At 31.7% G+C, this 15,178-nt stretch overlaps 1 protein-coding gene and 1 long non-coding RNA gene across 2 annotated transcripts in view; one reads left to right on the plus strand and one right to left on the minus strand.

Moving 5' to 3' along the window:
* Positions 1-15,178, plus strand: part of LOC105207372 (ER degradation-enhancing alpha-mannosidase-like protein 3) — a 67,250-nt gene that overhangs the window by 41,255 nt on the left and 10,817 nt on the right. The window contains exons 11-12 of the mRNA XM_039454530.1: positions 10,692-11,036; positions 11,108-11,269. Coding sequence (XP_039310464.1) covers positions 10,692-11,036; positions 11,108-11,269 — 507 coding nt within the window. The remainder of the gene's footprint in view (positions 1-10,691; positions 11,037-11,107; positions 11,270-15,178) is intronic.
* Positions 3,093-3,573, minus strand: LOC120358878. The gene is made up of 2 exons (XR_005575757.1): positions 3,443-3,573; positions 3,093-3,373 (listed from the first exon to the last, which is right to left on the minus strand). It is a non-coding gene; the product is annotated as an uncharacterized LOC120358878 (long non-coding RNA).

Raw genomic sequence — 15,178 nt, forward strand, 5'->3', positions numbered from 1 at the left:
TCTATGTATTTCGAGTCCTACGAAGCAGTTTGGATTACTTACGGATATTTTAAATTTGTTGTCTAAATTTGTTAATATTTTGTTAATTATTTCTGATTTTTCATAAATAATGAGTCCGTCATCTACATAAATCACGAGAAAAACAAGATTTCCATCAATCTGTGCCTGTAAAACACATCTATCTGCTTTGCATTGCCTGAAACCAAATGACTTTAAAAACGTGACAAATTTAATGTTCTAACACTTTGGAGACTGTTTGAGTCTGTACAAACTTTATGTAGTTTACAAACAAGTGCTGGATTAGATAACCTTTAGGCTGCTTTATAAAAATTTCCTCCGTTAGATCTCCGTGTAAAAACGCTGTCTTTACGTCAAATAGCCAAATATGCATGTTGTATTCTGTCGCTAAGGCTATTAATACTCTAATAGAATCTTACAACTGACGAGAATACTTTGTTAAAATCAATACCTTCTCTTTGTAAATATTCCTTCGCACATAGTCTGGCTTTGTACCTATCTATTGACCCATCAGACTTATATTTTAATCTGTAGACCCATTTGCAGTTGAGTATCTTTGCATTTTTCGGAGCCTTCAACAGAGACCAAGTATTGTTGCTTGTGAGAGAATTCAATTCTTCTTCCATTGCTTGCTGCCAGTTTACTGCATCATTACCTGATACAGACTTTTTATATGTTTGTGATTCCTCTGCAGTTACTGCCATACATGCGGAATTACATTTCGGATAACGTGTTGGTTTCTTTAGATTACTTCCATCTTGTAGATTTCTTAAAGATTCAGTATTATTTTCTTGTTGTGCCATTGGATTCAAATCTGGATTTGAAGATAGATCCTCTTCACTAGCTGATATATATTCCTGTTCTTCGTCTTTGTTTGACATTTCAGTTTCTTCTGCTTTCTGTGTATTTTCAATTGAGATGATTGCATATTTTGATTTCTCTGTAGAATCATTGCCTTTGCTCCTTTCATTTATTATAGCATTTCTTGTTACAGTTATTTTAAAGGTTTGAGGATCCATAATCTTGTAGTTGGCACTTTCTCCGTCGTATCCTACGAAGATCATTTTTTTGGCTTTGCTCTCCAACTTGGATCTAAATTGCTTTGGTGTGTGAACAAAAATTTCTAATTCAAATTTCCTTAAATGCTTGAGGTTAACCTTCTTCTTAGTCCATAATTTGTATGGAATTTGCTTATCTAACTCTCGAGGACGGTGATTTAATAAGTAGATGTTAGTATTTATAGCCTCCGCCCATAGACTTGGCTGCAATTCTGCTGCAAAAAGCATAGTACGTACTCCATCTACTATGGATCTATCCTGTAATTACAAAATGGTTGCTTTAGTTGCAGCTTGTTTACAGCCTATCTCTGTTCATGTATTGCTTTAAGTTTGTTCCACATGTTCGGTGCAGTTTGACAATTTATCACTGTTTGAAGCTGCTCATATTCCATTCCGGAAGATATGAAAAGCATTGCTTTAGAGTTCAACACATTCCATGCTATACGACCTGCTGCATCGTCCTGTAGCTTGGTTATGTCATTTACGACATTGAATAGTCCTGGTTCTGACCGGAAAATTATTTTCATCTAGTACTTCCACAGCTAGAAATTCTTCCCATCGAATTTTTGAATGTGGAAATGCTTTAGACCTTCTATTGTAATTCGACAAAACAGCAATGTTTGTTGTTACTTATTCTTGTACAGTATCTTTAAATTGGGCCCATAACCTGTTGTTATTTGGTCTTTTTTTACAAATATATATTTATTCAATATGTATTACACAACTTATGCCTTTGCATTTTTGCGATTAGAAGCTCCGCGTGAGCTTGATTAGAGCGTACAAGAATAAAAAAGCGCGCAAACCACAAGGTGAACATATTAGGTTGTTTGGAAAGTAATTTCCTTTTTTTTTATGAAAATGAAAGACGATTTTCTTTTATATTGAATAAATATTTTATTGAATTATTTATTGTCCATTCTAGTCCAATACCTTTTGCTATCTTTCTGGCAGTAGTATGATTCCACGCTCATAAAATTTTTGTTTTTTGCTAGCAAAAAATTGATCCAGATGAATTAAAAAATTAGAAAATAAATACAAGGTTCAAGGCTCCTAACAATTCAAATGAGACAAGAAGAGCTTCAGAGCCGTGCAGGGTGTTATACGCCAATACAAAATAAATACCAAGGTAAATAGAGTAAACGTTTCGACTATTTAATAACTAATCATCTTCAGTACAATGTTTGAATCTATAAAATCGTAACAATTAAATAGCATATCACAAACTTAACGCAACATTAATTAATAAATTAAGATCTTACCTATATATCTGCGATATCAGGTTATGCAAACGTATCACATTGAAACGTGCTTAACAAAAAGTATCAAAAAGCGTCTTAGTTCAAGATGTATTTTCGAGGAACGAGCGAAGGGATATCGTTTTCGAAACATGAGTCTAAATAAATCCGTACAAAAAAAAAAGAAAAAAACAACAATATTCAATGCCAAAATGTAAAAAAATAAATAAATACAGATAATAATAAATATAATAGATAGAGAGCAGTACAAGTCAAGATAATAAAATTGTAAGAAGAAAAAAACTAACGTAAAGTCAAAATATAACAACAAAAAATAATAAATTGAAAGCTGTACAAGTCCAATAAAATTGTAAAATGGAATAAAATTGTAAAATGGAATATATAACATGAAAAGAATAGTATAGACCATACCTATGAGTCCCGACAACTACTTATAAGTATGACTGCAACGTAGCGTTTACAACCCCTTTCAAACTTAATAGATAGATATTTATTACTTTAGCTTACAAAAAGCCATGAAGAGTCTTGATTTACAATCTTTATCCTTAATTCACGCATCCATTCATACCTCGTTCCATTTTATATTAGTCTATCTCTGTTCTTACTCTTTATACGCATTTCTCTCTCTTTTCCTCGCTCCCGCGGTGCTAACTATATCTCTTTATACTTATTCTTTTACCTATCTTTGGTACAGCACGGCGCAACACTCAGCCCAGGCAAACACCGTACCATATACAGCAAGTCTGTCCACCTGAACGAACCCCTGCATCACACTACACCCCTGCCTATATCTATACCTGTGCCTATGCCTAATTCTCTTTCCATCTTAACTCCTAATTTACATTCTTCTTTCGCGTATTCTCACATTCTTTTTTTCTTTGTACTTCCATTTCTTGGTTTCTTCCTTCCTGCTTCTCAGCTTCTTTTTTTTACCTTCCTTTTTTCTCCTTTCTTCTCTTTCCTGCTTCTTATTTCTAACATCTTTAATAACCCTTTTAGTCTCCTTTTCACCCAGCCTTCCAGAGATTACTTAGTAATACCCTACGCAAAAATGCAGAAATTACGCATCTTATGGAATCGTTCCAATATAACGTGACAAAAATTACCCACAATGTGAACTTGTTGCTGCAAAGGAGATCCACGGCGTACTTCCATCCCTTCTGCATTCACCTCTGCTGACTTTTTCCATACAATCTTTCTCCAACTTCTTTAAGCACAGTCTCCAAAGGCAAAAGATCCGGTTTTGTTTCTCTTTCTTTTTTAACAATCCAACAGCTTCCTCTTTTTCCAATTCTTACTAAAATTCCAGTTTCTCTTTCTTTTCTGGTAACACCTCTGTCACCTCCTTGTCCTATATATTTATTCTATTTCTTTTTTTTTCTTTTTGTATCTTTTCCTCCATCCTTTATGCTTCATAACTTCAATCTCCAACGGCTGGTGATCTGAGTTTCTTCGGTCTCCTTCATATACCAAGCCATCCAGAATCCTTAATTAACAAATTAACAATTATACATACATCTATACCTTTACATTTCCATTTCTTTTACATTTATTTTTACAATACCTATATCTAGACTTATGTCTATACCTGGTCTTATTTCCTACCTTACATTCTAATTTTCTTTTGTTCTGTTCTATACTCTTGCTTTTCTCACCGTCTCCGTACTTCTATACATTCCTTCCAATCTCCTTTCATTCATTCCTTCTTTTATTTACAATATGCCACTCATTCTCCATAAGTCATTCTGCATTATCTGTCGTTTTTTTCTTTTCTATAGCTATTTCTGCCTTTATTTCTACTGTTTTATTCCTCTAAGCTATTCTCCTAACACACTTTCTTTTTGCCCTTTTTATTTTCCTTACCTTCCATGTTTAATTCCTACCTTACCGGACTCTCCCACCTCATTGTCCGCCCTAACCTATTCCTGTTTCTTTCATCTATGTCTTACAATATCTCTTCAATTTCTTTTCCTCTACATCCGCCTCCAATTACCCGTCTTCTCTACTTTCTTACCTCTCTAGTTCGTATCTCTTTACTTTCTAATACTTCCTAATATATTATCAACACTTATACTCAGCCTCACTCTATCTTCACCCACATTCATACACTATCGCACCACCTAACTAAGGTCCCCCCTTCAAACTTAATAAATTTATAACCGTGGAAAAAGACCACATTGACCGATTATCGTGCAATGATGTAATCTACAAAATTAATTATAGAGATTGTTAGTTTTTTTATGTGGGACAGATAAAACGTCAGCTAAAAATAAGAGTCACTGAACATAAATCAGAAAATCTAGTTCTCTTCGTTATTACGATTGCATCGAGAATACTCATGATTTTGATTGGGACAATGTAGAAATTTTAAATAAAGAACCAACTTTTTTTAAAAATAAAAAGATCGATATCTGAAATGTTACACATAAAGAGACAACAAAAAGGACTCAACAAACAAAGTGATACCGAATTGTTTTCTGACGCGTATCTTCCTATTCTCGATTGTATTTCCTCTTTTTAACGTCCGATTCTTCCCCCCCCCCCTTTCCTACTCATATTGTTCTGTTTCGACAATTCTCTCATCTTATTATTTGTTTCACAATACTCTGTGATGTACATTCATATTAGCATCATATAGGATATAGTTTTTGGGACTCATAGGTATGATCTATACTATTCTTTTCATGTTATTTATTCCATTTTACAATTTTGTTATAGGACTTGTACAGCTTTCAATTTATTATTTTTTGTTGTTATATTTTGACGTTAATTTTTTTCTTCTTATAATTTTATTATCTTGACTTATATAGCTCTTTATTACATTTATTATTATTTTTATCTGTATTTATTTATTTATTTTTTACGTTCTGGCTGGATATTGTTGTTGTTTTTTTTTTCTACGGGTTTACTTAGACTCATGTTCCGAAAACGATGTCTCTTTGTTCGCTCGAGGATATATCTTGAACCAAGACGCTTTTTGAGACTTTTTGTTAAGCACGTTTCAATGTGGTACGTTTGCGTAACCTGATATCGCAGATATATCCGGTAAGATCTTTATTGATTAATGATGCGTTAAGTTTGTGATATGATTTGCTATTTAATTGTTTCGATTTTATAGATTCAAATATTGTACTGAAAATGACTAGTTATTAAATAGTCGAAACGTTTACTCTATTTACCTTGGTATTTATTTTGTATTAGCGCACAACACCCTGCCTGGCTCTAAAGCTGTTCTTGTCTTATTTAATCTAGATGATTTTTGACTTCCTCATTTGAAGTAAAGATTTTACCGTCTAAAAAATTTTGTAGAGACCGGAACAAATAATAATCAAAAGGTACCAGATCTAGAGAATATGGTAGGTATAGCAGTATATCCCATCCAAGCTGTAAAAGCTTTTGACGAGTTACCAAACTTGTATAAGGTCTCGCATTATCTTGCTGGAACACTACATCTTTTTTATTGATCAATTCTGTCCTTTTCTGTTTAAGTGAATCATTCAATTTGTCCAGCTGATGACGGTACACTTCAGAATTGATTGCTGTGTTGTCCGATAGCTCAAAAAAAAAAAAAAAACGATTTCTTTGAAATCCCACCAAACAGATAGCATCATCTTGTTTTGATGAATATCGACTTTTGAAGTGCTTTGAGCCGGTTTATCTTTTTTACTCCATGATCTCTTGCGTTTAACATTGTTGTAGACAACCCATTTCTCGTTCCCAGTGATGATGCGCTTCAAAAATGGATCATTTTCTTGACGTTTGAAAAGTAAATCACAGACGTCAACGCGACGGCACAAATTTCTTTCCGTAAGAACATGAGGAACGCATATGTCGAGCTTTGAGATTAAACCTAGGCGTTTCAAATGATCATGAACAGTCGAATTCGATAAACCTAACCTTTCAGCGATCTCACGAATTGTTATTTGCCGGTTAGCATCAATTAATGCCTTTATTGTGTCTTCATCAGTGTTGGGAAAAAACGAAATTACTTTCCGAACAACCCAATAGAAGTCGAAAAAGAAGGTAGATGTCACTCACATACACAAGAAGCGATCGCAGCTCATTGAGCATGGAATACATAATATACTTAGGATATATTGTAATATAAAGAGATAAACGCGATAATAAGACAAGATCGATAAAACTCTTAATATGTACTTAATATGTAATAACAGGCACGTATAAAAAAATACGTGTCCTTTATTTTGATCTGTACTACAACGTATTAAACGCTCGTCAAAATCGAAGGGAAACACTTTCATAGTACACGGACGGGTGCGCGTACCATGCGTTATGGGGAGGTTTTTAATTACTAAGGAAAGTCAAAAATTATCCGCACTTTTGCTAGAATTAAAGAAGTAAGAAAATCAGGGAGGATGCTTTCTAGTAGAGACCCTATAATAAGAGACTAGCCAGCAAGGAGGCCACTTTTGATTGGAGCAGAATTTTTCCGCTTAAATTCAAACTGTAATTACTCTTTTCTTTTAAATATACGTAATATTTATCAATAAATATTATAAAAAATACTACAAACTTGTTTTGTATATTAATCTAAATAATATATGTTGACATAATTTTTATATTTAATGTTCTCTTATGATTTTGTCATAACGAATATGTTACTTAACCTACCAAAGATATGAATTATTTGTAGGTCTTCAATCTTTACGTTCAACATTTTTTGCTCATGACGTATTCTTTTGATGAGGAATTATTGCAAAATTCAACTGAACATCCACCATATTAAACTTCAATCACGTTATTCACGCTGCGTAAACGACACTTACACATATATATCACATTGAACATATCACATATACTCTGCCATTTGTGAAAGAGCGAGATAGTGAGATATGAGATGTTCCTTTCTCACTCACAGAAATTTGACGAAATCTGATTGCTGGCCAGTTTCTTATTATAGGATTTCTAGCTTTTTAGTAACCCGTGAAATGGAAGTAGCTTTCTAAGACTCCTAAGATGACTACCAAATCATTAAGCGCCATTATTTGAATCTCTATTCTCGTGACCTCTACACGAGATTTATATATAGTAATATTTAACATGTAACGTTTAATATTGCATTTTTTTAGATAATTAATTTATATATACATATAGATACTTTTGCAATACATAATATTTAAGATTTTTTACTTCTGAGATAATTACTAAATAGCAATTATTGTAAAATAAAAAACCAAAAAATATACAATTTTTGTAAAATATATTGAAATACGTTTTAATAAAACAATACTAACAGTTGATTTATTGTTAATGAACTTTATAATATAAGTACAGGCTACAGAAATGAGGTTATGAATGACTATTGCAAAGGCAATCGGCAATCTAGAAACGAAAAATTCCCATATTTATTGAATTTACTAGAAGGTTTCTTTCGTTTCAAGTGTAACCATGGGATTCTCGCCAAATGCTCCTTTTGACTCGTGCCCACAGGACGCGGCAAGACTTGCCGCGCGGCGGAAGTTGGCATGGTAGCCAATCATGAAGTTGAACTCGATCCAACTTTTGCCGCGAGGCGGAAATTACATCCAGGCGAACGAGACGTTGATTGGCCATCGAAATATTCCTCAGCCAACTTCTGCCGCACGGCAAGCCTTGCCGCGTCCTGTGGGCACGAGGCATTTCTGATTTTTTTACTTCTTTGGCTAGAACACGTCTTTAAGTTTGTCACACTGCGTTTTGAGCAAGCGGGCTTTAAGTTGGCACTGGGGTCCTATAAGCAAAGTTGGACCTTGATCGCGTGAGTTTACCGCTACGAGCTCGTAAATATGACCGTTCTGCTAGAAGTTTGCGCCAAGGAAGAATAGAGAGCTATAATACGATTTCTTTGGTCGAAAGGAGTGAAAAATGCTGAATGCTCATTGGAGGCTTTTGACACAATATGCCGGTTTGCCAGTATCAACTCTTGACCTTGCTTAACCTTTTCGGTTATGGTGGAAGTTGACGGGCGCCCTGCTTCTTCTTTGTGTGTCACACTTGTGCGTCCGCTTTTAAACTTTTCGATCCATTTATATACATTTCTGCGTTGTAAAGCACTGTTCCCGCATTGTGTTGAAAGCTTCCGATGAATTTCAGCACCTTTCACTCCTTCCAACTAAAGAAATCGTATCACAGCTTTCTGTTCCTCCTTGGTGCAAACTTCTAACAGACCGGCCATATTTACACGCTTGTAGCGGTAAATAAACTGATGCGATTAAGGTTCAGTTTTGATCACGGAACCCCAGTAGTGCCAACTTAAAGCCTGCCTATCCAGAAGGAAGTATGACAAACTTAAAGACGTATTCTAGCAAAAGTGCAGATAATTTTTGACTTGCCCTCGTATTTTTGGAAAATGGAAATGTTGCATCATAACTTTGTCATATAACATTGAATTTGTAATAAAATAAGCTTTATTTTGCTTATAAAAAGAAATAAAAATTTTGAAAATATTGTGGGGGTAAGTGGTGGGAGAAAGTATAAAAAAAAATTAAAAAAAAATTTTTTTTGCTGTTATAAAGTACTCTTCAAGTCATTCAACTTTCATTTAGAACATTGTTCTCTATCTTTTTTGACGATATGTTTCGAAAGAAAAAAAAGTGATTTTCTTTAAAGGAGTGTTTCACTCACTTAAAGTGAAATTGGGCACGAACAAAAAATATTTTTGTGTTATGGATGAACTCCTTTATGTGTACACAAAATTTCAGAATTTTTTGAATTTTCGGGTTTGCAAACCTTCTTTGTGAAAAAAGTAAGATATGCAGTGGAGGAAAGTAGGAAGACAAAAATAAATTTAATAATAGTCATTCATTATAATTAGATTTGTTTCGTTATCATATTCATATGCACCTTGTCAATCAATCAATCAATCATGTGTTGTAACACTTGGAAAATCTGATGCACAGCATTCGTAAGAGTATAACATATTGACTTTAGTTAATATAAATAGTATTATTTTTAATTGCACGTATTTATTATTTTAACTGCATGTATTTATTATAGGCTTATTCAATGCGTTTTTGCACCACGAACGAATTTGGCAGAAAATAGTGTCGTTGGCCCCGCGAACCGAGATATTATTGACTTGAAAAATTTTATACATAGCACTCGTAAGAGTATAATATAATATTGACTCTAGGTAATGTAAAATATATCTTTTTAATTGCACGTATTTATTGTATGCCCATTTAATACGTTTTTGCATCACGCTAACGAATTCAGCAGAAAAAAGTATTGTCTGTCCCGCGAACCGAGATATTATTGACGATTAGGTTACAGGTTAGGAAATCTGTCATCGCGGCATTCATGACGAATCGCAGCCATGATGCCATCACATGGTCGCATGAATGCGGGTTGATAGTGTGGTAGCGAGCGCCACTGTGTCAAAAAGATTTACTGGACAAGATTTGCTTGGTGATGATGATAATAATGACGTTTCTTAAATGTAAAACGTCGAGATTTGGACTTTGCGTTGCGATATCTTCGCACGTAGGACACGGAGAGATAAAATAAAAACACTTATTATACCATTTTTTCCAAGTTATTGTTTGAGACTACTCAGAACTTGATCGATTCAGCCGTTACTGAGATCTGATAATCTCGTATGTGTGGAACTCGCTGACTCGCGCAAAAAAGACTCTTTCGCTTCGCGTGCACTTTGGCGCGAGACGTGACCACGTCTCTTGATACCTTTCGAATTTCGTCCTCCCGCAAGAAGGATTTCAACCTTCCAGGTGGAATTTACTTCGCTAAGAAATACATATTTACATTGTCAACTTTATTTGTGAATAACTTTTTAAGGAATAATAATTGATGACTGAAACACTCTGAAGGTCACTGACTTTGAAAACATATGTCAAGGTCATTGGAGTCCTCTATTCTGCATTTTTATCTAAAATTTTTATCGTTTCATTTTCTTGTTAAGTTATTGCATTTGTTGATATAATTTTTTTATTTCTGTTTGTTTTTTATTTTTAATATTTTTGTTTATTTTTTCAATATTTCTTTTGATTCAAACGATTAAAGTTATATGATTGTAATAATAATCATGACAGATACAAAAATTTTAACGTTCAAGAATTTTATAAAAGAAAAGAATATTAGTGTTTTTTATAGAGTAAAAGTGAAAAGTTTTAACTTAGAAGATTAATAAAAGTTAAAAATTTAACATATTTAAACAATTAACTAGTTAAAGTTAAAAGTTATAGTAAAGTCGTGTGAAAGTAATCAAATTACAAATTATTAATTTTTTACCATTATCTATAATTTTTTTGTTACTGTCTAACTCTGTATATGTAGCAAAATTATTTGTTATATTTTATATTATCTTATGCCTTTTTATAATCTAAATAATATCCAAAAATAGGTGCATTGGGGGCATCATCCACTCAGACCGGAATTTTTAGAATCGACTTACTTCTTGTACCGAGCAACAGGCGATCATTATTATTTGGGAGTCGGACGTAAGGTACTCAAAAGTCTGCAAACGTATGCAAGAGTGCCATGCGGATATGCAGCTGTATCAGATGTTAGAACTAACAAACATGATGACACAATGGATAGCTTTGTATTGTCCGAGACATTTAAATACTTATTTTTATTATTCGCGGAACCTAGTGAATTGGTTTTAGACTTGGATGAATTTATCTTTACTACCGAAGGTCATTTATTGCCGCTCACACTTGCTTCTATAAGGACAAATATTTCATCTGTAAGTGTACTAAGATGCAACTGCTTCGGTAGATGATGAGCATTATAAATTTTATGTTTTTAATTATACAGGATTTTGAACGTGATATAGTGCACGTGAATGAATTTGACCGTACTTGCCCAAATAGTTTGCACTTATTTCCGGCATCAGTAAGGCAACCTTTGAGAAATATGGTTGAGGATGTATGCCCAAGACGGTCGATTAAACGAAGATTAACCGCATCACAATTTCAGGTATACTTGTATCATATTTATATAGAGTATATGGATGATAGAAATATACAAAGTTCAACAAATTTTCTTTGGAAATGTTATTGACCATATATTTCAAATAAGGTAAGTGTATCCTATATGGCCTAGTATCCAATATGGCTTACTTGTTGTTTCTGAATTACATAGTGAATTGAACAAGTAACGTTAGTACGTCGTACAGATTCTCAACGTGACTTGTTTGCAAGTTGATCGCTTAGTTTATGTATTTTGTTGTTGATAGTGAGGTCAAAAATAGAATTTTCTTAATTATGTTTTACATGATCTAATATTTTATAGGAAAATTACTACAACTATCAAGTTATTTATCTTCACAATTATTATTTTTTTATATGTATACTTTACAACATTGTATTTAATTTATATTTTCGATGTAGCATTCTGTTTATAGTCAAAGAAAGAAAACTCTTAGAACCAATATGACCTAGATCAATATAACGAGTACACACAATTCTTTTGAAATGTAGTAGTTTTTCAGTACTTTTATTATTTCAGATTATAAATTAATCTATCTATTAAACTCCGATTTATATGGATTGTTGACAAAAATAGTTTTTTGTGTACTCATATGTTAATATGCCAATAAATATGTCGATATGTTAATAAATTTATTAAATGTAACATTAGATCACTTTATTATCTATTTTTTTTTTAACTTTTTGGTGAAAAAGAAGGAAACATATTTAGGCCATATTAGGGTGGGCCAAAAAAATCGACTATTTTTTTTTCACTTTATACTGCGAAAACTTGGTTGGTAGAAACCTCAAAAACATTCTCTCCAAGTATGAGCTCTTAATTTTAATAGGAAGGTCCTCCGCCTCTCATTTTCTATTTTTTTCTTATTGTGAGGAAGAAAAATATATATCTCGGTATCTACTATTTGAAAAAAAATATTTTGTCTCATATTTTCGTAGGAAATTGAATTCTCTACAAAAAAGATCTGTTACAATGTTTTCGTATACCTCAGCGTTCAGAAGTTATTAAAGGTTAAAGTTTGATCATTTTAAGGTAAATTTCTTTTTTTTTTATGAATTTTATAACTCCTTAACAAAAAATCATTATGATACGCGCAACTCATGGTTTTGTCGGAAATTCACTGCTCTACAATAATGGTCTTTTATGATTAATCGATTAAATTAACTGTTCAAAAGATATTCACCGTCAAACTTCAATGCACACTATTTTTAACAGTTTTTGATTAATAATTCAAACAATTTCAATTTAATTCATGAGTTTCGGGGAAATTTTTACAAATTTCAGTTTCTATGAACATGAAAATGTTTCAAACTTTTTTTCTAGTTTATTTTTTTAGTCCCAAGCATGTTTGAGTACATTGAGTACATTGGTTAATAACCAAAGCTTGACGAGAAATGAAGAACAATTTCAATATTTATTGCAAGCTATAAAAGAACATCGCAAAAAATACCCGAACTGCAATAAAGAAAATTTTTTACAGTAGAAATGTACGATTATGTTAAAAATGTTGATAATTATATATCAGCTGACAATTAAATAAAAAAAACTTTTTTAAAACAAATTGAGAATTTTTTTTTCTTCTATCAATACTTTTTATATTAAATGTGACACAAAAAAGATATTTACTCGAAATTTAATGAATCATTGACTCTAAGTTAGAAAAAATGCAATAATTTTTTGTTTCAATGTACTCAAACATGCTTGGGATTAAAAAAAAAACTAGAAAAAAGGTTTAAAACATTTTCATGTTCATAGAAACTGAAATTCATAAACATTTCCCCGAAACTCATGAATTAAATTGAAATTGTTTGAATTATTAATCAAAAACTGTTAAAAATAGTGTGCATTGAAGTTTGACGGTGAATATCCTTTGAACAGTTAATTTAATCGACTAATCATAAGAGACCATTATTGTAGAGCAGTGAATTTCCGACAAAACCATGAGTTGCGCATATCATAATGATTTTTTGTTAAGGAGTTATAAAATTTATAAAAAAAAAGAAATCTACCTTAAAATGATCAAATTTTAACTTCTGAACGCTGAGGTATACGAAAACATTGTAAGAGATCTTTTTATTGTAAGAGAATTCAATTTCCTACGAAAATATGAGACGAAATATTTTTTTTCAAATAGTAGATACCGAGATATATATTTTTCTTCCTCATAATAAGAAAAAAATAGAAAACTGAGAGGCGGAGGACTTTCTTATTAAAATTAAGAGCTCATACTTGGAGAGAATGTTTTTAAGGTCTCTACCAACCAAGTTTTCGGAGTATAAAGAGAAAAAAAAAATAGTCGATTTTTTTGGCCCACCCTAGGCCATATTGAGTACATATGTACCTAATACGATCTAAATAAAACTTTTTTCTAAAAAATTATAAAAAAATTACAAATTACTTAGGTAGGTCATGTAGGATACAGTTACTTTAGAAACGAATAAATCCTACATTATATTTAGACTGCGTTCCAATATACACTAGCAATATTGAAAATTTCTAGTTCACGTTATGTATACTATAATTTCAGTATTGGCAGTGAATTTAAAAACATAGCCTTGATTTCAATGAAATATGAGAAATATTGCTAACCCATATAATTTACTCCAAAATGTGGAAAAATTGACATGGATAAGAAGTTATCTTGAAAGTTATTGTCATCAGTGGCCTATGAAAGAATAATATTTGTGATAATTTACGTTTTTCTCTTTCTCTCTCTCTTTCTCTCAAATACACAAAAATTTTATTTTATATTCTATAATCTATAAAGTTACATGTTATTGAAATTTGAAGAAAATTAAATAGTTATATATTGCTAAACTTTGAAGAACGTTAAATAGTACATGCATATAGTATTTTATAAATAGATTATACAGTATTCTTTACAATTTAATAAAGAATAATAACAATTATAATAAATTATATAAGATCGAGAATACTTTTGAAATATTTGGTTTATGGTTGCGGTCCACTTGACACTACAAATGTTTTGAAGCGTTTGATTAACCAATCAGAACAAAGAATTTTACAAATTGACTAATCAAAAAATGCTTTGAAGCATTTGTAGTGTTAAGTAGACCATAGCCTATGTATCTTTGATTATTTTTATCTGATTTGATTTTATTTTTTAATATGTTTAATTAATGTTGAAGAACAATATTAATTATTATAAAGAATATTAAATTTTGTATAAATATTGCATTTAATGATTAAAAGTTATAATCTTTAAATTACAAAGAAAAATAAAATGGAAAACTTATACTGAGTATCCCATTTTAAGAGGGCATCCCGAATATTTCCGTTCCTTTGCATTTTACAAGAAAATGTATCAGATAAAAGTTGTACAGTTTCGAGGGGGGACATAAGAAGGTACTATTGGTTTGACCTTGGATGGCGTCGTCAAGCTCAGATTAAAATCACATTGATTTTTTTAAATGGAACACACTATTTTTGAGTCCAAAATCTAATAGCTGATGTCAAAAGTTTTCCAAAACCCTACGAGAAAATTTATTTTTGTTGAGTACTTTCCGAGTTTGAAAGTGTACTGTAACTTTCAAGCGTCATAACTTCTACCCTCTGTTGTTTCGTCATATTTGATCTGTTATATTAGACCCTATTTTGAATATAAAATTTGAACGGAAAATTAAAATTTGTAGCCTCAAAAATTTTTGTATATAAATACATAACGCATAAACCTTTCAAGTTATCGTAAAATTGCATTTATTCATAGAAATTTTATATTTTTTACTTTGTAGTTATTGTAAAATTGCATTTATTCATAGAAATTATATATTTTTTACTTTGCATTTATTCATAGAAACTTTATATTTTTTCAACTTTGTTATAAAGAATTGAAAATTAAACCTGCAAAACATCTGTAAAAAATTGTATTGTTCTTTA

Source organism: Solenopsis invicta, chromosome 1 (genome assembly GCF_016802725.1).
Source record: "Solenopsis invicta isolate M01_SB chromosome 1, UNIL_Sinv_3.0, whole genome shotgun sequence".
In the NCBI taxonomy this organism is placed as follows: Eukaryota; Metazoa; Arthropoda; class Insecta; order Hymenoptera; family Formicidae; genus Solenopsis; species Solenopsis invicta.